General features: G+C 46.4%; 2 protein-coding genes across 2 annotated transcripts in view; both read right to left on the minus strand.

The window, feature by feature from the left end:
• The window catches only part of Pacs1 (phosphofurin acidic cluster sorting protein 1), a 137,831-nt gene extending 136,095 nt beyond the window's left edge, over window positions 1-1,736 (minus strand). The window contains exon 1 of the mRNA XM_004656703.2: window positions 1,350-1,736. Coding sequence (XP_004656760.1) covers window positions 1,350-1,708 — 359 coding nt within the window. The 5' untranslated portion in view covers window positions 1,709-1,736. The remainder of the gene's footprint in view (window positions 1-1,349) is intronic.
• Window positions 1,737-3,169: 1,433 nt separating this feature from the next.
• Window positions 3,170-26,791, minus strand: Sf3b2 (splicing factor 3b subunit 2). The gene is made up of 21 exons (XM_012948345.2): window positions 26,625-26,791; window positions 26,403-26,449; window positions 26,052-26,129; window positions 23,459-23,698; window positions 21,977-22,094; window positions 15,712-15,830; window positions 15,078-15,174; window positions 14,809-14,900; window positions 14,304-14,519; window positions 14,018-14,155; window positions 13,739-13,819; window positions 12,741-12,968; window positions 11,899-12,048; window positions 11,226-11,315; window positions 10,982-11,089; window positions 8,931-9,038; window positions 8,540-8,682; window positions 8,353-8,454; window positions 4,028-4,127; window positions 3,754-3,939; window positions 3,170-3,411 (listed from the first exon to the last, which is right to left on the minus strand). The coding sequence occupies exons 1-21, from the start codon at window positions 26,755-26,757 to the stop codon at window positions 3,340-3,342; spliced, it is 2,646 nt and encodes an 881-aa protein (XP_012803799.1). The 5' UTR covers window positions 26,758-26,791; the 3' UTR covers window positions 3,170-3,339.
• Between the last annotated feature and the right edge of the window lie 508 nt (window positions 26,792-27,299).

Genomic DNA, 27,299 nt, shown 5'->3' on the forward strand with positions numbered 1-27,299 from the left:
AGTTAAAAAAAAAAAAAAATCACAGAATACATTGTAGGGTAGCATTTCTACAAGCTTCACAAACATTCAAAACTAAAAAGTATATTGCTTAGAGACTCGTATATAGCAAAAGTATAGTCAAAAGAAAGCCAAGGTAAAGAATGAACACAATTCAGAAAAATGTTTACCTTCTAGGGGAACAAGGGGATGTGGCTCAGGAAGGGTACCCACAGGGTTTTGACAGAAGTAATGCTCCATTTTATAGGCTGAGTGACGTAGAAAGGTATACCGGCCATCATTTTTCATATCTTATATATGCGTGTGTGATATTGTTCCAAACAAAGGAAGAAAAAAAAACCATGAAGTCAAGTTGAAAGTAGAACCCCACAGTGCTCCCAATCTCATCCATCTGCCCACCACTACGCTAATGAAATAAGGAGAGTCCAAGAATCAACTCAGTTTAGAGTGACAAAAAGAACACCTTCAGGCACTTCTTTGAGCTCACTCCGTGAAACCAGTTCCACAGGCTACTTCTCCACAGGGTCAGTTGCAACACTGTCCCCAGAGAGGTGAAAAGAGTACCTTGCCAGTAGAGAAACCAAAAAAATATTACCAAACCCAAGCATATTTTGCGATGGAAGTTCCCAGATGGTTCCAACAGACCGAGGAGTCATTTTACAGAGCCCTACATGGCTTGGGACACTCTGTGACCAGGTTCTAGGAGATGAAAATTTGCGCTTGAGAGCAAACCCTATACGACCCCAAAACTAAGAGCACAGCGTCCCAATAGAGAGAGATGTGATTGTGATAGGAAGCACAGACAGACGTGTGTACCGAAGCCCCAAGGGTTACTACACGGGCTTTACCTGCAAGAGGTAACAACCGAGTTTGGCCCATGCTGAGCACTATAGGGAAACAGTGATATCAAAAACCATCTCTATCACATGTGTGTGAGACATGTGCAAGCCCACGGGCGCCAGCGAGGCAGGACAAAAGAGTGACTTACTCACTCGGGGAAACGGACCGACCGTCACGAAGGCCAGATTCGGTCAGACCCAGCCAGTGAAGGCCCTGGGCTGAGTCTAGAAGGCCCCACTCGCCCACGGAAGGGAAGAGGGTGGTCCCGACCCAGGCAGAAGGTGGGGCTGCCGGGAGAGGGCGGGTCCCCGCAAGCAACAGTCCTGGGAGGCCGGGCTGGAGCCAGCCGGGCCCTCCCCCACGCTCAGCCCGAGCAGCTGGGGGAAGCTGGGTGGAGGGCGATGCTCCCAGACCCAAGGGACGGGGAGAGATGGGGCGTCAGGGGCCTTGTCACAGAGTCAGCCCGGGCGGCCCCTCGCCCCAGCGCCAGGTCCCAGCCGCTCCCCGCTCACCTGGGCACGCAGCTGGACGAGCTCCGGTCCACCTCCCAAGTGGCGTACAGGTTCATCTGCACCGGGGCGGGGGTGCGGCCTGGCCCCGGGCCGCCGGCAGGCGCGGAGCTCGAGGCCACCGCGACGGCCATGGAGGTGGAGGTGGACGAGGACGAGGAGGAAGCAGCAGCCGCCGCCGAGGTGGACGACGAGGACGAGGTGGCCTGGACCAGCTTGGGGGGCGTCGGCTGTTGAGGTGGCTGCTGCTGCTGCGGCGGCGGCTGCGGCTGCTGCTGCGGGGACTGGGCGACCCCAGAGCCTCGCTGGCTGCTGCCCCCAGCGGCCCCGGGACCACCGCCCACCGCTCCGCGCTCCGCCATGGCTGGGCCCGGGGTCGGCGGGCGCGGGGCTTACGCGGACCGAAGCGACGCCGAGTAGCTCCCAGGCTTCCGCCGCGGCGAAGGCGGCGGCGGCGGCGGGGGCTCGGCGCGTCTCCTCAGCCCGCCCGGCGGAGCGCGAGCCGCCAGCGAGTCTGCACGCACGCGCGGGGCTTCGCGGCGCGCGATCCTCGCGCTCGCCCGCCCGCCCGCCGGCCCGCCGCAGCCTGTTGCGGCCCGGGCACTGGGTGGGCGTGTCCAGAGGGGGCGGGGAGCCCCGGCCCCACCCAGCCCGGGGCTGGGGGCGGAGCCCCGGCTCGCGCTCGGCCCGGTGGCGGGGGCTGGGGAGAAGGGTGCCTCTGGGAAGGGGCTGCGGCCTGCGCGCTCTCGCTCTCTTCCTGGAGTCCTCGGCGCAGGCCACCGCCTGCTGGGCCCCTTCTGTCCTCCCCGTTCGGTGACCTTAACTCAGCCAGCGGAAACTCGGGTTTTCCGGGGCGCGGTCCCGGGCGAGAGGGCTGTACGGGAGCGCGCTCGGCCCCTTGGATTTCAAGGCGCGCCGCTGAGGGCCACGCGTGCCGTGGAAATCGGCTCGCCCCCCTCCCCCGCCTGGTCCCCTGCGGACCAGAGGTTTTTCTTCTCCTAGGCCAACAAAAGGGGGAGTTTGTAGAGACCCAGCTCCAGACCACCACCACCACCATCACGGAGCTGGGAAGTTCCTACCCCATTGTAACCTGTGGTAAGCAAATGTGAATTCTCAGGCCAAAATTAGATCCACAGTCCACCTATTCCTCTTTTTTATACACTCCCCCAGCCTTCACTATAAAAGCCTGCAGTGCCTCACTGCTCCCTCAATTTCTAAAACTATTTCTCCCAAGATTTCAGTCAGCTGCCATACCTCCATTCTCAGCTTTAGCACTCTTGCACCCCCCTACACCCATTCGGCACATCTCAGTGCTCAGCAGATGCCATTTGTTCAACCTAGTCTAGCCTGTCAGGAAATTTCTCTGACCAGGGGAATCTGGAGAAATCAATCCCCCCCAACCACACACATCCTACTATTGGTGTGCCCTGATCCCAGGAGCTAAGAGGGACACAGAACAATTTAAACTTTAGATCTAGATGTCTAGCAGATAGTAAGTAGACATTTCTGCCACAAGGTCAATTACGAAGGCCTGACATGGCCTACTTCCCCAGCCCACTGTTACTTCCCCAGCCCAGACAGGCGCTAAGCTGGCTATTTTTATTCCCCAAGGACAAAGTAGTAAGGTCAAACCAGACCTTAAAGGTGCTTCCCCCAGAGCCTTCCCACAAGGGAGACTTGGGGGTAGTAAATTATCTGCAATTTCAGCACTGCAACCACTGGTCCCATGGTCACTGGGGCAGCCTGTGGTTATAGGCAGACACTGTTTTATGCTTCTGCTAAAGCAGCTAAAAGGAGATAGGGAGGGTCAAGAGTGTTATATATTCATTTTTTCCTTGGGAAACAGCTTTATTTACAAAACAAGTCTAAAATAATAACATGAAATGAGACGAGCCTAGGGAAGTCCAGGTCTGGCTCTTGGGGACCCATGTATGAAGCTCAGGCATTGCAACAAAGAGGCCTACAGAAAAGCCAGATGTGTAATGAGGGGGACCTAAAATTTGAACTCCTTGTATTTCTTGCTGCCCCCGCGGCTATCCTGGGGCTGAGCTTTCCGTTTCTTTTGCTGAGAGAAGAGAGAGAGAGAGAGAAATGTTATAATACATTACAATACAAAACAACTCCAACTACCAAAACAAGGGTGTGGGGGGGTGGCCTGACATAGACATTTAAGTTGAGGAGAAACCAGTGAATATGGATTGTTCCCACCTCCCTCACACCTGAATGAGTTTTTCCTCTATGTCGCAGTGTCACTGTCCTTAAAGAAGGCAGCCAACAACTATTTTTCAACTCAAGGAAGATAGGCAGCAGGCACTGGGTCCCTTAAGCCCCTAGAGCACAGAGCTCTGCTGGAAAAGGCAGACTCTACTCCTGGATCTTGACCCCTGGGTTTCCAGAGAGCTCCTACCTTCTGTTTGGCAGCATGCTCAGCCACCATGTCGCTGAAATCTTCCTTCTCCACTTGTGCCTGCTGCTCCCGCACATGCTCCTCATACTTCTGGGTCATGGCCATGGGGTCTAGCTCCAGCTCCTCTGGTGCTAGGGCCACTTCCACACCTTGCAGCTCAGGGGCTGGGCCCTTCCGGCTCATAACCTCAAAGAGAGATCAGACCCAGTCATTTCCAAAGACTCTCAGGGGCACTATCCTCAGCCCCACAAGGCAGTGTCCTCCAAGTACTCACCGTGGACATGTCGTAAATGTGGGTTGATCCCATCATGGCTCCTCCAACAGTGGCTGTTCTCTTCTCTGGCAACACAGTGAACAGTTGAGGTGTCTCACTTCTGCAAAAGACAATGTGGTGAAGCACAGTAAGGGACAAAAAGGCCTACAGAAAGAAAAGAAAGTAGGTGGTGCTTCCACTGAGATCCTTGGGGAGATTCCAAGATCAGTAGGAACCAAAAAAATAAATAAAATAGAGCTGGAGAAATGGCTTAGTGGTTAAGGCATTTGCCTGCAAAGCCAAAGGACTCAGGTTTGACTCGCCAGGACCCACATAAGCCAGATGCACAAGGAGTCACATGCATCTGGAGTTTGTTTGCAGTGGCTGAAGGCCCTGGCATGCCCATTCTCTCTCTCTCCCCCTGCCTATTTCTGTATCTCTCTCAAATAAAATAAAATAAAAGTCTGGTGTAGTGGTACACGCCTTTAATCCAGCACTCATGAGGAAGAGGTAGAAGGACTGCGAGTTCGAGGCCAACCTGGGTTAGAGTGAAATCCTACCTCCAAAAAAACCAAAACAAGAACAAAAAATTAAACCAGGGGCTGGAGAGATGGCTTAACAGTTATGGCGCTTACAGATCCATGTTTGACTCTCCAGGTTCTACATAAACCAGACGTAATGTCACACCTGCACATGCATCTGGAGTTCAACTACAACAGCTGGAGGCCCTGATGCACCAATTCTCTTTCTCTCTCTCACACACTCGAATAAAAAAAATGAAGCCAGGCATGGTGGCACATGCCTTTAATCCCACCACTTGGGATGCAGAGGTAGGAATATTATCATGAGTTAAAGGCCACCCTGAGACACAATGAATTTCAGGTCAGCCTGGGCTACAGTGAAACCCTACCTCGGAAAAAAAAAAGAAAGGACAGTGATTCCTGCAAGACAAGAAGTAAATAAGAGGTGGAGGCAAAAGGAACAGGAATTAAGAGTTCAAGACCAGGACTGGAAAGATAGCTTAGAGGTTAAGGTACCTGCCTGCAAAGCCTAAAGATCCAGGTTCAATTCCCTAGTACCCAAGTAAGCCACATGTACTAAGTGGTGCATGTGTTTGGGGTTCATTTGCAGTGGCTGGAAGCCCTGGTATGCCCATTCTCTCTTTATATATCCACATCTTTTTTTCTTGCAAATAAAAATTAAAAAGTATTTAAAAAATAAAAATACAAGAGCCAGGCGTGGTGGCGCACGCCTTTAATCCCAGCACTCGGGAGGCACAGGTAGGAGGATCACCGTGAGTTCAAGGCCACCCTGAGACTACATAGTGAATTCCAGGTCAGCCTGAGCCAGAGTGAGACCCTACCCCGAAAAACCAAAAAAAAATAAAATAAAATAAAAATAAAAATACAACCCTCAATGCTCTAAAAGTTCCCATGCCAAAAAACAGGAGACTTATAGTGAGTTTAGGAAACGAAACAGGAGGCCAAGGCAGCCAGACACAGAACTTGATAGCTGCCAAAACACTCAGGTATTCAGGAGTTATTAGACTATACACTTGAAAATACCACCAAGGCCAGGGAAAGAACCACCTGGAGTCATCAGCAATAAACGCTGCCCACTGCTCAGTCAGGACGGGAACTGCTGATTCCCATTAGTCACATGGAAAAGCCTCCCAATTTATAGGACTTTGGGTACAATATACAGAGTTCTAGGTTTTGTCTCCTAGTGGGGAGGACTTTACTGGAATCCTGCTAAGGACCTGAAAAACCAAGGATTCAAAGAATTCAAGCTGAAAAAGTATAAAAATACAAAAATACCCTGGGCTCAATAAAGTAAATTTTACAAAGCTTAGCATTCAGAAACTACCAGGCACAGCTACATGTGGTGATGCTAACCTACAATCAAGCACTTGAGAAGCTGAATCAGTAGGACCATGAGTTCAAGGCCAGCCTAGGCTACATAGTGAGACTCTGTTCAAAAATAAATAAATAGCCAGGCGTGGTAGCACACACCTTTAATCTCAGCACTTGGGAGGCAGAGGTAGGAGGATCACAGTGAGTTCGAGGGCACCCTGAAACTACATAGTGAATTCTAGGTCAGCCTTGGCTAGAGTGAAATATTACCTTGTGGGAGGGGACAAACAACAATAAAAATAAATGAATAGAAAAAAGGGGAAAATATTACCAAATATGAAGATATAGCAATTGAAACTTTCTAACGTAAGAGAAAAATTCTCAAAAGTTAACAAACCATCAGTGAACACTTAGAAAACTGCATGAGACCTAGGAAATATATAATTGGAGTTCCTACAGAGAAAAAGGGAAAAGGAGAAATATTTGAATAAATTTTTGAAAATTTAAACCTATACGTCCATGATACTCTACAAGTCTAAAACAATGAAGCACTAATAAAAACAGACCAGGGTATATCACACTCAAAAACTGTTCATGGGCTGGGGAAACGGCTCAGTGGTTAATGGCACTTATAAAACCTATGTGCTTAGATTCAATTCCTCAGTACCCACATAAAACCAGACATTTAAAAGTCTGGAGTTTGTTTGCAGTGACAAGAGGCCCTGAGGAGACCATTCATATTCTCATTCTTTCTCTCTCTTTAAAAAGTTTTTTTTTTTTAATTCATTCCAGTGATAGAAAATCAGAAAAATAGTCAGAGAAAGACAACATATTAAATATACAAAGGCATGAACATAAGTGAGGATAACAGCTGATTCCTCATCAACCTGACCAGGCAAGCAAGCACGAAAATATTGGCACAACATAAAAGAGAAAAACACATTACCGATCTAGAATACTGTACATAAACATGGTTCACAGAGCTGGGTGTGATGGCACATGACTTTAATTCTAGCACTTGGGAGGCAGAGGTAGGATGATCCCTGTGAGTTCAAGACCAGCCAGGGACTACTGAGTGAATTCCAGATCAGCCTGAGGTAGAGTGACCCACCTTAAAAAGCTCAAAGATGCTGGGCATGGTGGCACACATTCCTTTAATCCCAGCACTCTGGAGGCACAGGTAGGAGGATCGCTGTGAGCTCAAGGCTACCCTGAGATTACATAATGAATTCCAGGTCTGCCTAGGCTAGAGTGAAACCCTACCTCAAAAATCCAAAAAAAAAAAAAAACAAACAAGTTAAAAGATATGGAGATATGGACTGAAGAGATGGCTTAAGTTAAGTCGCTTGCCTGCAAAGCCTAAGAACCCGTTTGAATCTTCAGGTCCCACATAGCCAGCTGCAATGATATAAGAGTGCAATGTCACATATGTGCACAAGGGGGCGCACACATCTGGAGTTTGTTCAAAATGACTGAAAGGCCCTGGCATGTCCATTTCCTCTCTCTCTCTCTCAAAAAAAAAAAAAAAAAAAAAAGTAAGTGGTAGGACAATACAAATAAATGAATAGTTAGGACAAAAAGGCATTGCATGATAAAAGGGGTCAATTCTTGAAGACTTAATAATCCTACATGTCTGTGTACCTAAAAGCAGAGCTAAAATCCATGACTATATGAAGCCTGTCTCAAGGTCCTTGCACATACTTGTACTTACTTCTGACTACAGACCACTGGAGGCTTGCTCTTTCCTAACTCTTAGTTGAAACACTTCCCCAATGAAAACTTCCAAATGTCACCCCATCGCCTTTGTCCCATTTTCCTCTGCTTCATTATCCCTATCCATACCTGGGATTCTGATGACCTGTTTACCTCAACTTTTTACACTGATGACTACCCACTGGCACAGAGTTAGTGTTTAATAATTATTAAGAAAGAAAATATGCTGGGCGTGGTGGTGCACACCTTTAATCCCAGAACTTGGGAGGCAGAAGTAGGAGGATCACAGTGAGTTCGAGGCCACCCTGAGAGTACATAGTTAATTCCAGGTCAGCCTGGGCCACAGCGAGACCCTACCTCAAAAAACCAAAAAAAAAAAAAAAGAAAAGAAAAGAAAATGTTTTTAGCTAGGCATGGTGGAGCACAACCTTAATCCCAGCACTTGGGAGGCAGAGGTAAGAGGGTTGCAGTGAGTTTAAGACCACCCTGAGACATAGTGAATTCCAGGTCAACCTGAGCTAGAGGGAGGCCCTAACTCAAAACAACAAAAAACATGGAAGGAAGGACGGAAGGACAGAAGGACAGACGGAAGGAAGGAAGGAAGGAAGGGAGGGAGGGAGGGAGGGAGGGAGGGAGGAAGGGAGGAAGGAAGGAAGGTAGGTAATGTTTTTAAAAAGGAGCAAAAGCCAGCTTACTAGAGAACAAAGTAAAGTGAAAGTCATTCCCACCTCCTCACCCCACCCCACCAGACCCTGACCATTGACCTCCTGGTTCTCTCACCCATCCATTGCCTCCTCGATCTTCTTCTTCCTCAGCTCAATGAGTTCAGGGGTCTCCATTCCAGCTGGCACTGAAGAAAATCCCCCAGGAGTGATAAGACCACTATGGAGAGAGAAATAAGCTCTGTAGTAAACAGAAGACTCCTCAAAAACAGGTCATTTCTGGGAAGTAGGTTCCATCTCCCCACCTGTCTGCAGGTGTAATAAAGCCTGTCTCATCTGGCTTGTCTTCATCACTTTCCTCCTCCTCCTCTTCTTCTGAGGACTCTTCATCAGATGGCTCCAGTTCCCCCCAAGGGGTCCGATCAATCTCTTCTTCTTCAGTCTTGGTCTGAAAGACATCACTTATTCAATATTTACTAAGTACCTATTATATGGCAAGCTGTTATAAGCCAAAAATATAGGAAAGCAAAGAAATCACAGTATCTACCCAAGACAGCTTATAGTCTAGAGGAAAGCTACACTTCATTTTAGCAAAAAGCACTCTTTTTGAGACTAGAATATTGCAATGCCCATCTCCTTGAAAACTAGAGACCAACTATCTCTAAGTAAAACCAAGCTTGCCAGACTGTGCCATACCTGAAATTCAGCAGCATTGGTTCCAAACACATCCCCATAGAGAGGTTTTCCAGTCTCATCTACTGGAGGTTTGCCCCAGCCACCAGCATGGTATCCAAAGGAACAGCTCTGCAGGAAAGGAAGCATGAATCATTTCTACTCCTAAGTTCCAGAGGAAACAGCCCTCAGGAAGAATAATGCTCTAAGGTCCAGAATTCCACATTTTGGAGCTATGGAAATTATGACGACAGAATAGAATTAAATGTCAAGCATTAAAGAGCAAAAGCAAAACTAGCTGTGTGTGATAGCACATCTGTAATCCCAGCACTTGGGAGGTAGAGGCAGGAGTTCAAGGTCATCCTTGGCTACATGAGACCCTCAAAAATAAATAAACTGGGCATGGTGGTGTATGCTTTTAATCCCAGCACTTGGGAGGAAAGGAGGATCTCTGAGAATTCAAGGCCACCCTGAAGCTACAAAGTGAATTCCCAGTCAGCCTGAGCTAGAATGAGACACTACCTTGAAAAACCAAAATAAAAATAAATAATAATAATAATTTTTTTAAAAAGTAAAACTAAGCAGGGCATGGTGGTACATGCCTTTCAGCCCAGCACTTGGGAGACAGAAGTAGAAGATAAATTTGAAGCCAGCCTGGAACTACACAGTGAATTCCAGGACAGCCTGGGCTAGAGTGAGTCCCTACCCGGGAGGAGGGGGTTTGGGGGAGCAAAACTAGCCCAGGATGGCGATGCATGCCTTTAATCTCAGCACTCAGGAGGCTATGGTAGGATGATTGATGTCTCAAGCAGAAGAAAGGTGGATAGTGTTCCTGAAGGTGATAACCCAAGTTATCCTCTGGATTCCACACTCATGTGTGCGTACACACATGCATGCCTACATACAGACATGCTCCCCTCCCCAACAAAACTGGCTCTAACTTATTATTATTATTCCCAGTTTTTCCTAATTTTAGAGAGCTGGTTGGTTAGCATCTTTCTCACTTAATAGAAATTTTGCCTGGGGTATGGAGAGATAGCTTAGTGGTTAAAGGCACTTGCTTACAAAGCCTATTAGTTATTACATCAAGTTACATCATCCACGTAAAGCTGCACAAAACAAAGTGGCACATGCACCTGGCAGCAAGAGGCCCTGGTGCAAACACACATACATGCAAGCACAAAGAAATCATTATTTTTTAAAAATTTACTTATGTACTTGAGAGTGACAGACACAGAAAGAAAGAGGGAAAGTGAGAGAGAGAGAGAGAAAATGGGCACACCAGGGCCTCCAGCCACTGCAAATGAACTCCAGATGCATGTGCCACCGTGTGCATCTGGCTTACATGGGTACTGGGGAATGGAGCCTCGAACCGCTGTCCTTAGGCTTCACAGGCAAGTGCTTAACCACTAAGCCATCTCTCCAGCCCACAAATCATTATTTAAAAAAATAAATAAATTTTTTTCTGATGTCTATTAATACTTTTTTGAACTTTGAACTGAAAACAATAAATTTTAAGCCATTCTTGAAATGAAATTGTTCATATCTATGAATATATCAAACAGCTACCTGGAAACACATTTAAACATTAAATTTGGTTACTTTTGAGTGATAAATTGTGGATAACTTGTTTTCATCTTTGTACTTGTCAGTTTGGACTGTTTTACCATGGGCAGGTCACCATTTTTTTGCACCTTGTTTTTTAGAAACAAAAATTACTTTTATTTAAAAAGGATAGAAGTAAAGGAAGAAAACAAAAATCACTGTCTATTTAAAAAGCAGAGTCCACCGGAGGTGGTGGTGCACGCTTTAATCCCAGCACTCAGGAGACCAAAGTAGAAGGATCTCTCTGAGTTCGAGGCCAACTTGAGACTACATAGTGAATTCCATGTCAGCCTGGATTGAGACCCTACCTTGAAAAATAAATAAAATAAAATTAAATTAAATTAAATTAAATATATATATATATATATGTATATATATATATATATACACACACATACACATACATACATACATATATATGTATGTGTGTATACACACACACACACACACACACACACACACACACTCACCTCTGGGATAGGCGAGTTCAGCCCAGGGATTTTCAGGTTGGGGTAGGATGGGGGTGGGCCATATCTCTGCATGGCAATCAGCCATGGGGGAGGGACCTTGTGGGCATTCTGCAGGGAAAAGAGAAGAGGATATGATATGATGTGACCCACCTATCCATCTTGTGTCTTGCTTCTGCCCCCATTGCCACCTTCTCCCAGTTTTCCCAGCCACCCATTCTATTCTAACCACCTAGCCAACACGTACTGGTCCAACTGGCATCCCCAAGGAAATCCTCAGTTCATCAGACAGATCTCCAGGCTTCTTCTCCTTCAGCCGTGTCTCAAACTCCTTCCCCTAAGAAAAAAGCACAGCATGCTCTATTGGGGACCCAAACACACACTAAGATCTCAGTGTCATGAGGAACAGGAGAACAGAGTTGAAAAATCCTAATCCCCAGAAGATACAAAGTCCCATGAGGACTACCTGGCTGCCACTCAGATTAGGGGAAGGAAGAAGGCCAGACTCTGCTGCTACCAAACCCCTATGAGACTAGGGCTGACTGCAGCAGTGCCTGTGCAATGAGGGCACTGGACAGGAAGACTGCCAACACCTTCCACCTCAAACATCTCTTGCTGTCATGGGATCAGAAAAAAATAACAACTCTTCTCCCACTCCCAACATTAAATGCTTCTTTTCAGAAGAAAAGATGGCACTTGGCCATCTTGTCACTAAACCACTGGCCACAAAGTATTACCTCTTCAGGTCTGCATCTCCTCTAAAAAAAGGAACATGTTTTGAAAGGTCAGGCTCCATCTCACTCAAGAGCAGGAATGGGCAATTCTAAGGCTGAGCGATGCTCTATCAGCTTTGAAAGCCCCTCTAATCACAGTCACCAACCGAAGACTTAGCCTTACCCCTCCCAGCCCCTTTCCCGAACCTCATAGTACAGGTCCCCGTGGATAGTCAGCTTTGGTTTTGTCTGCCACTTAAAGAAGGCGTCATGCAGTTTTTGATAGTCAATGTCAATCTTCCCCATCTTGGGCCGAACCTTCTCTCGCATTTTTGACTTCATGGTCTTCTGTTCTTCCTGTGGGAAATGGCAAAAGACACAACTGGCTGACATTAACCATTCTTTTAATAGAGGATCTGGCTCCTGCTTAAGGGAAATTTCATTTATCTCACTTTGAAACTTATTAAAATCCATCCTGTTCAGACCCCTGAAAAGTTCATAATCCAATGAGCTGGGAGTAGGAGCTCAGCAAAAGAGCAAGCCTAGCTAACTGGTTAAGGCACTTGCCTGTGAAGCCTAAGTGCCCAGGTTCAATTCCCTAGAACCCATCTAACCTAGATGCACATGGTAGCACATGCACCTGGAGTTTGTTTGCAGTTGCTAGAGGACCTAGTGTGCCCATTCTAACTCTAACCCTTGGCATACCCAGATACACACACACCCCTTTAGACTTAAGTTAGATAACCATTATTTGAGTCTCTAGTCACATATACATCAGGGAATGTCCCCAGGTAAAAGCAGAGGCCAGGGAAGGGAAAGAGGAAAAGTTTCTATTTGAGACCAGAGGTCTCAAAATAGGGCAGGAGCAACACTCTGAACACAGAGTTAAGGTCTACCTTTCCTGTGTCCCTCTCCACTGCCAACATCTAAGCTGAGAATAATTAGACTAGTGATAGTGGATTTAGGGAAACCAAGTCCAGTTCTCAAGCAGGCTGCTATTAAGGGTGTGGATGTCCAAACTCAAAATTTGTGCTCTAGCCAAGCCTCACCTTCTCCTGAAGCGCTTCACGCATCTCCTGGATGCCTGTGCGTTTGATAAAATCTGGCAGCTCAAAGGGGGGCTTCTCAATGCCCCGTTTGCCCTGTAGGTACTTGCGCTTAAAACACCAGTGGCGTGGCACAGGGACAGAATTCCGGGTGGCCTTGAGATGAACCAAGAGCTTAGGATCCTGCGCTGTCACATCATGCATCTCCACAACATCAGGCCGAGCCACCAGCTGGAAAACACTGTCATAAGTCTCTAGAAAGCCTATCCCACCACCTCATTTCTAAAGCTCTTCTTTCTCTCTCTCTCTTCCCCCCCTCCCCCTCTCTCACCCTCACTCCCCACCCCCCTCTGGTTTTTCAAGGTAGGGTCTTGCTTTAGCCCAGGCCAACTTGGCACTTATTCTATAGTCCCAGACTGGCCTCAAACTCCCAGAAATCCTCCTACCTCTGCCTCCCATGTGCTGGGGTTAAAGGCCTGTGCCACCATGCTCAGCAATACCTCTCTTTTTATTTTGTTTTGGTTTCAAAGTAGGGTCTCACTCTAGCTCAGGCTGACCTGGAATTCGCGATGTAATCTCAGGGTGGCCTCAAACTCACAGCGATCCTCCTACCTCTGCCTCCAGAGTGCCGGGATTAAAAACGTGCACCATGCCCAGCTAATACCTATCTCTCTCTCTCTCTCTCTCTCTCTCTCTCTCTTTTTTTTTTTTGTTTTTTCGAGATAGGGTCTCACTCTAGCACAGGCTAACCTGGAATTCACTATGGAGTCTCAGGGTGGTCTCAAACTCATGGCAATCCTCCTACCTCTGCCTCCCAAATGCTGATTAAAGGCATGCGCCACCACACCCAGCACACCTCTCTTTTTGAAAGGACCATATTCATGCATTCTCCAAAGCCCTCCTTGCAGGACCTCCAAAGCAAACCCGTGTGTGGGGCTGAGTGCATATCACTGGGTCTCTCAACTAAGCTCCAGTACCTGCTGGGTCATCTCCACTCTTACCTGCTTTAGCTCTGCTACAGTAAAGCGATTCATTCGGCGCAACTTCTTCTTGGACAATTTAGGGGCTTCTGGTTTCTTTTCCTAAGATAGAAGCATTACCTCTTTGGTGGGACTCAGGTGAGAATCAAACTGCCCAGCCCACGTCAAAATTCAAGCCACAATAGCCTTATAAGACTTGATCATAAAAAAAAAAAAAGACTTCATCATGGTCCCTAAGAAAACATCTTGACCACCTGTTCCCAGCATCCTACTTTCCAGCTGTGAAGAGGTAAGTCTAACCTGTTCATCATCACTGCTGTCATCATCACTGTCCTTGTGCTCTTCCTCAAAGCCCTTCTTCTTAGGGACTGCAGAGTTCTCCATCTTGTCAAGTTTCTCTGGCTCCTTTTCTTTCTCCTTCTTCACATCATCAGTAAGCTGAGGAGACAGACCAGATTGGAAACTGCAGACCTTCCCACACATACTCCTGCCTCCTACTGAAGCAGTGCTTCCTTTGATCCTATCTCACTCAGCTCATCCTGTGCTTCCTTGTAGAACTTGGCCCCCCAGAGCACACCAGTCCTACCTTGAAAGCCTCAAAAATCCTCTTGAAGAAGATGAAGTTGGGCTCGTAGATTTCAGGCTCTTCAGTCACATATTCAATCTCGACATCAGCAGCAGGGGAGTCAGAGCCCCGGGACCGGGTAGAGTCTTTCTCTCGATCCCCAGAGCTTTCGGAAGATGCTGCCCGCACCCGCTGGGGCTTTTTCTTCTTCTTTCGGTTCCGACGCTTCCGGTTTTTCTGTGAGGACAGGAAAACCATCAGGGTCAGAGAATCTGAGCTCCGTGCCTGCTTCACCCCAAACAACAGTTCAATACTCAGTTGTGCCAAAGTCGTCTGCCTTTGGGTAAGTTACTACACCTTCCAGACCTTCAGCTTTTTTCAGAACTTCAAGGGATTTATGACAATTACATAAAAAATATCTACAAGATTCTTTGGCCAGACATCAGCACAAAATAAGAGTATGTGACTACTTACTCAACATTCATAGTCAGTTTACTTCAGCCCCCAAGCCCGTCTCCAGACCAACCTCTTTTTTGGATATGGACACTGCATCTTCCTCAGTCTCTGATGCTGAATGGCCCAGGGATGAGCGAGTATCTGTTTCCATTTCCTCTTCCTCTGTCAGGGAGAAAGGTAGCAATGAAGTCTCATAGTGTCGCTGCCCTGATCACAGTAACTTCACAATCACTTTAGGAGCAGCTACTCTCTAAACCCCTCTTAGAGACAGGCCAGAGGGGTAAGAGGTCTCAGCCTCCTGAGTTCTGCACTACAGCTTTGGAATGCACCACCACACACCTTGCTGAGAGTTCATCTCTTCCTGGCGGCTCTCCTTCAGCTGCAGAATCTTTTCCAAAGCCTGGGGAATCTTGGGGCCCACAGAGGGATCATCCATCTGCCAGAGACAACCCAGTCAGAAGGGTCAAATCCCAGTGCCCTTCCTCCTCCACCTTCCACATCTTGTACTAGAAAGATTGCTAGCCAGGTGATGCACAGTAGACATACAGGAAGCAACAAAGAGAACCTGAGAATTCTTCCTGAAATGTCTCCTAGATCCCTTTGCCCTACCTTAAACAAGTAGGACTCCGATCTGTACATAAGATTTTCTTTTAAGTGCTTACTGTTTTTTAATTTATTTTTATTTATTTATTAGAGACAAAGAAAGAGAATGGGCATGCCAGGGCCTCTGACCACTGCAAACGAACTCCAGATACATGCGCCACCTTGTGCATCTGGCTTACATGGGACCTGGAGAATTGAACCTGGGTCCTTAGGCTTCACAGGCAAGTGCCTTAAACACTAAGCCATCTCTCCAGCCCTGTACACAAGATTTTAAATCCAACATAAACCTCACCAAGTCTTCCAAAATCCCAAAATGATCACTTTCCTAACTACCATGTTTCTGTCCCTAGGAAGAAATCAGCAGTCTCACCTCTCTGTTCTCATCGCCAGGAGGTGGTGGAGGACCACGAGGCCGAGGAACTGGGGCCCCCATGGGCAAAACAGTGGGAGTGGGGCCCACTGGACCCACTGGGCCTACTGGAGCAGCTACTGTGAGAAGGCAAAAACAAGTCCAAGGTCAGAAGACTCTTTATTAAATTTTTTTGTTCATTTTTATTTATTTGAGAGTAATAGAAGAGAGGAAGAGGCAGAGAGAGAGAGAGAATGGACACGCTAGGACTTCCAGCCACTGCAAACAAACTCCAGACACGTGTGTCCCCTACATATCCATGACCTCATAGTGCCTGACACTACCTACACAAGGCCATCATAAGAGGAGGAAAAGACAATGACATCAAAATAAAAGAGAGACTGACTGAGATGGGGAGGGGATATGATGGAGAATAGAATTTCAAAGGGGAAAGTGTGGGGGGGAGGGTATTACCAATGGATACTTTTTATAATCATGGAAAATGTTAATAAAAATTGAGAAAAAAATAAAAAATAAATAAAAAGTTCCCTTCATAAAAATCATGGTGATAGTGGCTGGAAAGATTAAAGTTAAAGCATTAAAGTTAAAGGTACTTGCTTGCAAAGCCTGACAGCCTGGGTTTGATTCTCCAGTGCACATGTACAGCCAGATGCACATTGTAGTACATGCATCTGGAGTTCATTTCCAGTGGCAAGAGGGCCTGGCATAACCATATTCCCTTTTTTTAAAAAAAAAAATTATAGTGTGTGTACCTTGCACGACAGAAGTTGGTAAAAATGAGTACTTTGGGGTGCTAGGAACATTTTTGTTACATTAAGTGCATGTGGTTATAAAAAGTTTTTATATTTGAATATTTTTATAATTTCTTTTTAAAATTATTTTTACTTTTATTTATTTATTTGAGAGTAACAGACAGAAAGAGGCAGATAAAGAGAGAGAGAGAATGGGCACGCCAGGGCCTCCAGCCACTGCAGACGAACTTCGGATGTATGCGCCCCCTTGTGCATGTGGCTAACGTGGGTCCTGGGGAATTGAACCTCAAACTGGGGTCCTTAGGCTTCACAGGCCGCAAAGCCAGCTCTCTAGCCCTATAATTTTCTTTTACATGTGCATGTGTGTAGTGGCCAAAGAACATCCAGTGTCTTCTACTTCCATCACTCATCTGCATGTTTCCTTCACAGAATAATCTATTGCTGATTCTAAAGCTTGCCATTTTCCCAAGCCTCAGTGATCCTCTGGTCTCTGCTCCCCACAGCACTGAGGTTAAAGACAGGCACTGCAATACTCAGATGTTTATGTGGGTACTGAGAAATGAAACTCAAGAGGTCCCAGGTTCCCTCAGGCCCTCATGTTCAGTCAAAAAGTGCCCTTATTGGGGCTAGAGAAATGGCTTAGAGGTTAAGTACTTGCCTGTGAAGCCTAAGGACCCCTGTTCAAGGCTCAATTCCCCAGTACTCATGTAAACCAGATACACAAGGGGAGGCATGCATCTGAAGTTCATTTCCAGTGGCTGGAGGCCCTGGCGCGCCCATATTCTCTCTCTCTCTCTGTGTGTGTGTGTGTCTTTATCACTCCCAAATAAAAATAAACAAAAATAATTTTTAAGTACCCTTATTCATAGAGCTATCCTTTCAGCACTCCCTTGTTTCTTTTTTATTTATGTATGGGAGGAGGGGAACCAGGGTCTCTTGCCACTGCAAACAATTGTTGGATGTTTGCACCATTTTTTGCATTTGCATTTACATAGGTGCTGAGAAATCAAACCCAAGCCAGCAGGCTTTGAAAGCAACCAGCTTTAGCTGATGAGCCAACTATTATTATTTTAGTATTAATTTGAGAGAGAAAAAGAAAATGGACACACTAGGGTCTCTAGCCACTGCAAACAAACTCCAAACACATGTGCCACTTTGTGCATCTGGCTTCATGTCCATAATGGGGAATTAAACCCAGACCAGTAGGCTTTGCAAACAAGGGCCTATAAACACTGAACCATCCCCCTAGCTCTACTATTATTATTTTTTTAATTTCAATTTATTTGTTTGTGAGAGTGAAGCAGAGAGAAAGAATGGATGTGCCAGAACCTCCAACCACAGCAAACAATCTCCACACATATGTGCCACCTTCTGCATCTGGCTTACGTGGGTCCTGAGGAACAAACCTGGGTCCGTTGGCTTTGCAGCAAAATGCCTTAACCACTAAGCCATCTCTCCAGCCTCCTATTATTATTTATACTTACTTATGTGTACATGCATATATGTATGGGCATGGCAGAGTCTCTTGCCATCAAAAATGAACATCAGATGTTTGTACCATTGTTTTTTTAATTTTTGGTTTTTCAAGGTAGGGTCTCACTGTAGCCCAGACTAACCTGGAATTCACTATGTAGTCTCAGGCTGGCCTTGAACTCCCAGTGATCCTTCTACCTCTGCCTGAGTGCTAGGATAAAGGCATGTGTGCCTTTTTGAGTCTGCCTTTAGGTCTTCCTTTATGTGGGTGCTGGGAAATCAAACCTGAGCCAGGTTTTGTAATCAAGCACTTTTAATCGATGAGTCATCTCCCTAGCCCTCCTTTGTATTATTTAGTTGCATGTGTGTGTGCATGCATGTGTGTACACCAGGGACTCTCGTCACTGCAAATGAATACCAGATGCTTGTGCCACTTCTTTTTTCACCCAGCTTATGTGGGGAATTTAGGAATTGAAGATGGGTCGACAGACTTTGCAAGCAAGGGCCTTTAACCACTGAACCTTCCCAGCCCTGCTCCTTTAGTTTTCTTTTTCCCCTTTGTTATTTATTTAATTAATTTTTGTTTGGTTTTTTGGTTTTTTTTATTTTTTTATTTTTATTTATTTATTTGAGAGTGACAGACACAGAGAGAAAGACAGATAGAGGGAGAGAGAGAGAGAATGGCCGCGCCAGGGCTTCCAGCCACTGCAGACGAATTCCAGATGTGTGTGCCCCCCTGTGCATCTGGCTAACGTGGGTCCTGGGGAATGGAGCCTCGAACCGGGTCCTTAGGCTTCAGAGGCAAGCGCTTAACCGCTAAGCCATCTCTCCAGCCCTTTTGTTTGGTTTTTTGAGGTACGGTCTTGCTCTAGCCAGGCTGACCTGGAATTCACTATGTAGTCTCAGGCTGGCCTTGAACTCACAGCAATCCTCCTACCTCAGCCTCCCAAGTACTGGGATTAAAGGCGTGCACCACCATGCCCAGCAGAGAGAGAGGAATAATGGGTGCACCAGGACCTCTAGCCACTGCAAATAAACTTTGTACAGAAATAGATAGATAGCCTTCTGTATATATGTATGCATACTTTTGAGGTTTTTTTTTTTTTTTGAGGTAGGGTCTCACTCTAATCCAAGCTGACCTGGAATTCACTCTGTAGTCCCAGGCTGGCCTTGAACTCACAGCGATTCCCCCACCTCTGCCTCCCGAGTGCTGGGATTAAAGGCATGCACTACCACACCTGGCCTTCTGTATATTTTTAAGTCATCTCTAATTATTTATAATACATACAACATAAATGCTATGTAAATAGTTGTTCTGTTGTATTGTCAGGGAATGAAAAAAAAAGATGTTAAAATAAAATGTTTCATGACAGACTGAGATGGGGAGGGCATATGATGGAGAATGGAATTTCAAAGGACAAAGTGGGGAGAGGGAGGGTATTACCATGGGATAGCTTTTATAATCATGGAAGATGTTAATAAAAATTAAGAAAAAAGGGCTGGAGAGATGGCTTAGCGGTTAAGCGCTTGCCTGTGAAGCCTAAGGACCCCGGTTCGAGGCTCGGTTCCCCAGGTCCCACGTTAGCCAGATGCACAAGGGGGCGCACACGTCTGGAGTTCGTTTGCAGAGGCTGGAAGCCCTGGCGCGCCCATTCTCTCTCTCTCTCCCTCTATCTGTCTTTCTCTCTGTGTCTGTCGCTCTCAAATAAATAAATAATGAAGAAAAAAAATACAATATTGATTTTGTTTTGGTTTGGTTTGAGGTAGGATTTCACTCTAGTTTAAGCTGACCTGAAATTCACTATGTAGTCTCAGGGTGGCCTTGAACTCATGGTGATCCTCCTACCTCTGCCTCCCAAGTACTGGGATTAATGGCTTGCGCCATCATGCCTGGCTCTGTTTTTATTTTTTGAGTTAGGGTCTCACTATAGCTCAGACTGACCTGGAACTCATTCTATATCCCAGGTACCTTCAAACTCAGCAATCTTTCTACCTCCCCTCCCAAGTGCTAGGATTACAGCCATAAACCACCATTCCTGACCAGATTAAATGCTTTTTAAAAACATTTCCAGCCGATAGAGAAATGGCTTAGCGGTAAAGGTGCTTGTCTGTGAAACCCAAGGACCCAGGTTCAATTCACCAGGACCTACGTAAGCCAGATACACAAGGTGGTACATGCTTCTGAAGTTTGTTGGTAGTGGCTGGAGGTCATGGCATGCACATTCTCTCTTTTTCTCTTCTCCCTATCTGCCCCCCATCTCTCTGCCTTCCTTGCTCTATCTCTGTCAAATAATTAAGCAAAATTAAAAAAAAATCATAAAAAAAATCTCTAGACTTGAGAAATGGCTTAGCAGTTAAGGCACTTGCCTGCAAAGCCAAAGGACCCAGGCTCAATTCCCCAGGACCCACGTAAGCCAGATGTACAGGGGGCACATACATCTGGAGTTCATTTCCAGTGGCTACAGGCCCTGGATGCCCATTCCCTCTGTCTCTGTCTCTCCTCTCTTTCTCCCTGCTTGCAAATAAATAAATAAAATTTTTTAAAAATATATGTATTTCCAGACAGGCATCTTGGTACATACCTTTAATCCCAGGACTCAAGAGGCTAAGGGAGGAGGATCACGGTGAGTTCGAGACCACCTTGAGACTACATAGTAAATTTCAGGTCAGCCTGAGTTAGAGCAAGACCATACCTTGAAAAACCAAAAAAAGTAAAAAATTTCCGACAGGTATGATATTGCACACCTCTGATCTCAGTACTCAAGAGGCAGAGGCAGGAGGATCACCATGAGCTCAAGACCACCCTAACACTACATAGTGAATTCCATGTCAGCTTGGGATAGAGTGAGACCCTACCTCAAAAAAAAAGAACAAAAAACAATTTTTCTAAGCCAGGCAGCTTTTTAAAAAAATTTATTTATGAGAGAAAGAATGTGTGCACCAGGACCTCCAGCCACTGCAGACGAACTCCAGACACATGTGCCACCTTGTGTATCTATCTAGCTTACGTGGGTCCTGGAGAGTTGAACCGAGATCCTTGGGCTTTGCAGGCAAACGCCTTAACTGCTAAGCCATCTCTTCAGCCCCCAGGCAGCTTTTTAACCCAGCACTTGGGAGGCTAAGGTAGGAGGATTGCTATGAGTTTGAGTCCAGACTGAGACTATATCTAGTGAATTCTAGGTCAGCCTGGGCTACAACAGACCTTACCTTGAAAAACTAAAATATATGCATATATATATATATTTTCCTCCAACTCAGTTCATTGAATGTTTAGATGCAGAGTATTAAGATACCTTGGGCCACATCAGTACTTTCTGAAGGTCTGGGGAAGGAGGGCAACAGCACTATTAGCTGAATGATAGAACACATGGCTAGCATATTCACGGCTCTTCAATCGTCAGCATGAGGAAAATAACAGATCTTTTGTATTGGTTTTAGGTTTTTTAAGACAAGGCCTCAAGTAGTCCAGGCCTGCCTTGAACTTTCTGTATAGCCTAAAATGACATGAACTCCTAATCTTTCTGTGGTGGAATTATAGGTATACATCATCATGCATTAAAAAAAAGGGGGACGGGGAAATGGCTTAGCGGTTAAGGCATTTGCCTGCAGTGCCTAGGGACCCCAGTTCGATTCCCCAAGACCCACGTAAGTCAGATGTACAAGGGGACACATGCGTCTGGAGTTCATTTACAGTGGCTAAAGGCCTGACATGCCCATTATCTTTTTCTCCCTATCTGCCTCTTCCCCCGACTCTCTCTAATAAATAAATTAATTATTGAAAAAAAAAATAAAGGGCAGGAGAGATGGCTTAGTTGTTAAGGCACTGGCCTGTGAAACCTAAGGACCCAGGTTTGATTCCCCAGTACCCACACAAGGCAGATGCACAAGGTGGCACATGTACCTGGAGTTCATTTACAGCGGCTACAGGCCTGGCACACTCATTCTCTCTATCTAACGCCCCCTCAAATAAATAAATAAACTTTTAAAACTTTTGAAAGCACCGTTGTTGCTCTTCCTTTCCACTCTAGGGTCTAACTTACCTCGAGGACCCAAAGGAGTACGAACACCAATCTGACCCATGTCTTGTGGGGGCCGAGGGACTGGTGTGCCCATCTTGGCAATCTCCTGCTGTCGTTCCTGCTCCAGTAACACAGCTGCCTACAGGAGGGAAGCAGGAACAAAGACCCAGCTTAAAAAAGGGTTTGATACACTCCCCCACCCCCGGCATATGCATTCAACCAGGTAATAGGCTCAAACACTTTGATTAGTAACACCTCCAGGTTACTAATCAAAATAAAGCCCTCTCATCACAACAGAAAATCCCTGGAAATAACTTTTTAAAAAAATCCCCAAGAAACTTCTGATTCCTACAAGAAAATTTACTGCCTAGCTAATACTACCTTCTACTTTTTTCAGTGAGTTTTCTTCTCCAAAAGATATTTAGAAAGAACTATTATGGATTATTTTCTTACAGCTACTCCTTAAAATTTGTCACAATTTAGGCCAAGCTGTATTTCACACATATTTCTGTACCTGTTGCCCCTAGTGCTTATTTTCTAATACTCTCGAGTAACCAACTGGGTAAAACTGCTACAGTGAACTATAAAACAATACATATTTTCCACCATTCCCAAACCTGTACTCATATTTACTCTAAATCCAATAAAAATTTCTAATTACCTTAGTGTTCTCTCAAGGCACCCAGAATGTTATAATGTAAGACTGGCAGGAGTAAGAAAATCTTTTCTGTAATGGGCTAAGAGTAAATATGTTAAGTTTTATGGACGATGCTTACAGGGACTTTGCTACAGATTCTTGGTTTAAAGACTTTTTTTTGTTTTGTTTTCTTTTGTTTTTCAAGGTAGGGTCTCACTCTAGCTCAGGCTGACCTGAAATTCACTACATAGTCTCAGGGTGGCCTTGAACTCACAGCGATCCTCCTACCTCTGCCTCCCAGTGCTGGGATTAAAGGCATGCACTACCACACCCGGCTTGGTTTGAAGAGATATATATTTTTTTTTGTTTGTGTGTTACAACCTTTTAAAAACACAAAAATCATTTTTAGTTACATAAAAGCAGGTTTTATGTAATCTGCTAACCCCTGGACTGTGTGAAAAAAAAAAATGAACTTGAAAGATGCCAGCACTTAATTGGGAATAAAGCAGCTTCAAAAAAAAAGTTGAAAGGAACATTTTGATTTGAACACTAAGTGTTAAGTGACATCTTATGAACTGGACCATGAGGTCAAAGGTTAGGGAGAGAGGGTTATTACCCGCTTCTGCTGCTCCAAGAGCTCATGTTCCTTCAATGAATGATCTCCCTGCTTAAAAAAGGAAAGATGCTCATACCAGCACCAGTATGGCCCAGGCCAATCTGCCACAACTGTTCTAGCCTAGGACCTATGTTCTAATCTTTGGTCAAGATTTTCTCAAAAAGCCTTGGCTCCAGGGCCTAGCTTCTGAGACTCCACTCCCCTGCAAGGACCTAATGAGTTCTAGGTGCAGACTTCCAACTTGTCCTACCTGTTTGGCACGCTCCTCTTGCTGCATTAGCAAAGCTGCCTGCTGCTGTGCCAGCTTCAGCCGTTCCTCCTCTGACAGTGCCACTGGCTCACCCACACGAAGAGGAGGCGGGGGCCCCAAATTTGGTGGGTGAGCCATGGGAAAGCCAAGGCCAAGACCTGGGGGAGGTGGTGGTGGTGGTGGTGGAGGTTGCAAAGGGGGCAGTCCCATAGGTGGCGGTGGCATGGGAATCCCAGAGAGCTGTAGGGGAAAAAAAATGACTATAAATTAGGCAGCATCCATTCTACAAACATCTGTTGGGCATTCAACAAGAGTCAGGTGCCAAGATTCAAAGTCAATTGATACAGGACTCCGTAAAGAATGCTCTGTAGTAGTATAAAGGAAAAAAAAGCTGTGCATGATAGCACATGCCTTTAACCCAGCACTTGGGAGGCAAAGGTAGATGAATCTCCCTAAGTTCAAGGCCACCCTGAGGTAGAGCAAGACCCTACCTGAAACAACCCCCCCCCCAAAAAAAATGGGCTGGAGAAATGGCTTAACAGTTAAGACACTTCCCTGCAAAGCCTAAGGCCCAAGTGCAATTCCCCAGGACCCATATAAGCCAGATGGCACAAGGTGGCCCTGACACACCCACTCTCTTTATTTGAGAGAGAGAGAGGAAGACACAGAGAGAAAAAGACAGAGTGGGCACACCAGGACCTCCAGCCACTGCAAACGAACTCCATACACATGCACCCCCTTGTGCATCTGGTTTACGTGGATCCTGCGGAATCGAACTGAGGTCCTTAGGCTTTGCAGGCAAACACCTTAACCGCTAAGCCATTTTCCCAGCCCAATAAATATATATTTTTTAACTCCAAGAATAGGCTGGAGAGATGGCTCAGTGGTTAAGGTGCTTGCCTGCAAAACCTAAGGACCTGAGTTCAATTCCCCAATACCCATGTAAAGCCAGATGTACAAAGTTGCACATGCATCTGGAATTCGTTTGCAGTGGCTAGAGGCCCTGTTACACCCATTCTCTCTGTCTCTTTCCTATCTCCATGCTTACAAATAAATAAATATTAAAAGAAGGAAAAAAAAAAAAGGCCAGGCGTGGTAGCATATGCCTTTAATACCAGCACTCTGGAGGCAGAGGTAGGAGGATCACCATGAGTTTAAGGCCACCCTGTAACCACATAATTAATTCCAGGTCAGCCTAGGCTACAGCAAGACCCTATCTTGAAAAGCCAAAAAACAAAACAAAACAAAAACAGAAAAAGATTGGGGGCTGGAGAGGTGGCACTTGCTTGTAAAGCCTAGTGGCCTGGGTTCAATTTCCCAGTACTCACACAAAGCTAGATGCACAAAGTGGCACACGCTTCTGGGGTTTGTTGGCAGTGGCAAAAGGCCCTGGTGCACCCATTCTCTCCCTGTGCTTGCACATAAATAAAAAGAAAAAGAAAAGAAAAATGCTGGGCTAGAGCAATGGCTCGGCAGGTACCCATGTAAAGCCAGAGGCACAAAGTGATACATGCATCTGGAGTTAATCTACAGTGGCAAGAGGCCCTGGGACACCCATACTCACTCACTCTCCCTCAAATAAACAAACACATATACATACATACATACATACGTGTGTGTATGCGTGTGTGTGTGTGTGTGTGTGTGTATATATATATATATATATATATGTATGTATGTATATATGTATGAAAAAAGAATAACTTTGGAAGGGAGGGAATTAACATGGGATTTTTTTTTTATAATCATGGACAATGCTAATAAAAATTTAAAAAAAAAAGAATAACTTTGGAGTAATAACCAAAAAACAAGCTATTGCACTGGAGAAATGGCTTAGCGGTTAAGGCACTTGCCTGCAAAGCCAAAGGACCCAGGTTTGATTCTCCAATATTCATATAAGACAGATGCACAAGGTAGTACATGCTTCTAGTTCATTTGCAGTGGCTGGAGGCCCTGGCACACCCATTCTCTCATTCTCTCTCTACCTCTGCCTCTTTGTCTCTCAGATAAATAAATTTTTTTTTAAAAAAGCTATTGGTCTATTGAAAAGTATCACGAACATATATTTTGCACTCTATTTCAGAAGGCTTGAAACCTCCAAAAAATATCTAGGGACTCCTTACCCCACCCCCTCACATACACATAGGCCAATAGAACCCAGGTCAAAGCCACTATATCAGAGAATAAAAATCCTACATTCAGAAGGAACTTAATTAAATAGGAACCAATATACTAGGCTATTGCAAACTACACTGAGTTAACTAAATGCAGGAGGCAAATAATCAAATCAGAACATGCTCCCTCAATGTCTCACTGAACAACATTGAAAGTTATGCCTGGGGAGCAGAGAATGTGATTACTTCCAAGTGCGGGAACATCAAGTCAGACTTCCAGATATATCAAGTTGAATCTTGAATTTGGAGGAGCAGACATTGGTGAAAGAGACAGACAAATATAGGCACCACGACAGAAATGTCTCACAGGCCTACTTCCCCACACCACCCCATCTGCCAGCTGCATCTCCAGTACAATGCATGGGCGAGTGGGCCACCCAGAACAGACAGGATCCAATAAAACGGAACAAACTCCTTACCTGTGCTGACATGGGAGGGGGCGCAGCTTTGTCCCCATCCTCCCCTCTCAAAACCGGTCGATTAAGCACGATGCCTGTCTGCAAGAGAAAGGAGGGCTCTAGGTAAGTCCGAGAGGGGCTGATCGGCCTTCTCTCCCATTCATTTAACAAAAATGTATCCCAAACCGGTCTGACAGAGTTTAGGCTGGCAATCGAAAGAACCAGTATGAACAGAAGCGACTACAACACAGCAGACCACGGCAAGAACTGACAAAAAGGTCAAGCCCCCCGCTTGCTGTGCAGAAGACTGCAAACCCAATCGGGAAGGGTTTTGAAGTTTGGCCTATCCTAAAAACCCCCGCCAACACTAACCTGGCGGGTGTAGGTCTGCAGACGCTCGACCAGCTCCTCGCGACTCCCTGTGGGGTGAAGCACGGAAACAGTAAGTCAGGTCCGGCCTGGGCAAGGGAACTGGCCAGGTCGGGTCCTAGCGGCTTGTCTCCGACCCCCGTCCGCCCCCTGAGTCTTCCGAGTAACCAGGTTCCACTTCTCCGAGGCCCACGCAGCCCCCTCTTGCCCTCCCTGGCTCCTCACCCTGGATCGGAGCTCCGATCTCTGCCAGTTTGGCTTGAAGCTCCTGGGCAGCCCAGGCTCCATAATGCCCTGGGGGTGGTGGCGGGGGCAGTTGTAATTCTCCTTTGGGAGCCTCGGGATGCTCCGCCGCCATCTTGGCTGCAGGAAGGCGCGCGATCGACGCGGAAGCTCAAGCCAGTCTCTGGGCCTACTTCCGGGAACTTCCGGTGGTGTCGTCGGCCGCGTCCTTTCTGTGGTTGGAAGGTAGTTCGGTTGAGACCCACCCCCGCCTCTCTTCCAGGATGTGACGGAAGGAGGCCGCGGAGCTTTCTGGGAGTTGTAGGACCTGGGCGGCGCGCGGCGATCCGGAGGGATCAGTCCAGCCTGCAACCCCCGGACCCTCCCTGACTTGGCGGTGGCAGAGCCTCCCAGCGCGCTTTCAGCGTCTCGCCTGTCCGAAAGCACGTCCAGCCTTGCAGCCCGATACCCTGTTTAGACTTGAGAGGCCCTGAAACCCACGTCCCGAAGGAGCCCCCGAGAGAGATTCATTCCCCGGCGGCTGGGCTTTGCGGGCGCCAGGCTCGAGCTTGGAGCCGATGCCTCTGATAAAACAGTGTGTGATTGTCTGCCCGCCCGCCCCCGGTCCTGGCATGGATGAATGGGTCGAAAAGGGATCGGAGCCGGCAGAGGAACCGA

The sequence above is a fragment of the Jaculus jaculus genome, chromosome 1 (genome assembly GCF_020740685.1).
Source record: "Jaculus jaculus isolate mJacJac1 chromosome 1, mJacJac1.mat.Y.cur, whole genome shotgun sequence".
Taxonomy (NCBI): Eukaryota; Metazoa; Chordata; class Mammalia; order Rodentia; family Dipodidae; genus Jaculus; species Jaculus jaculus.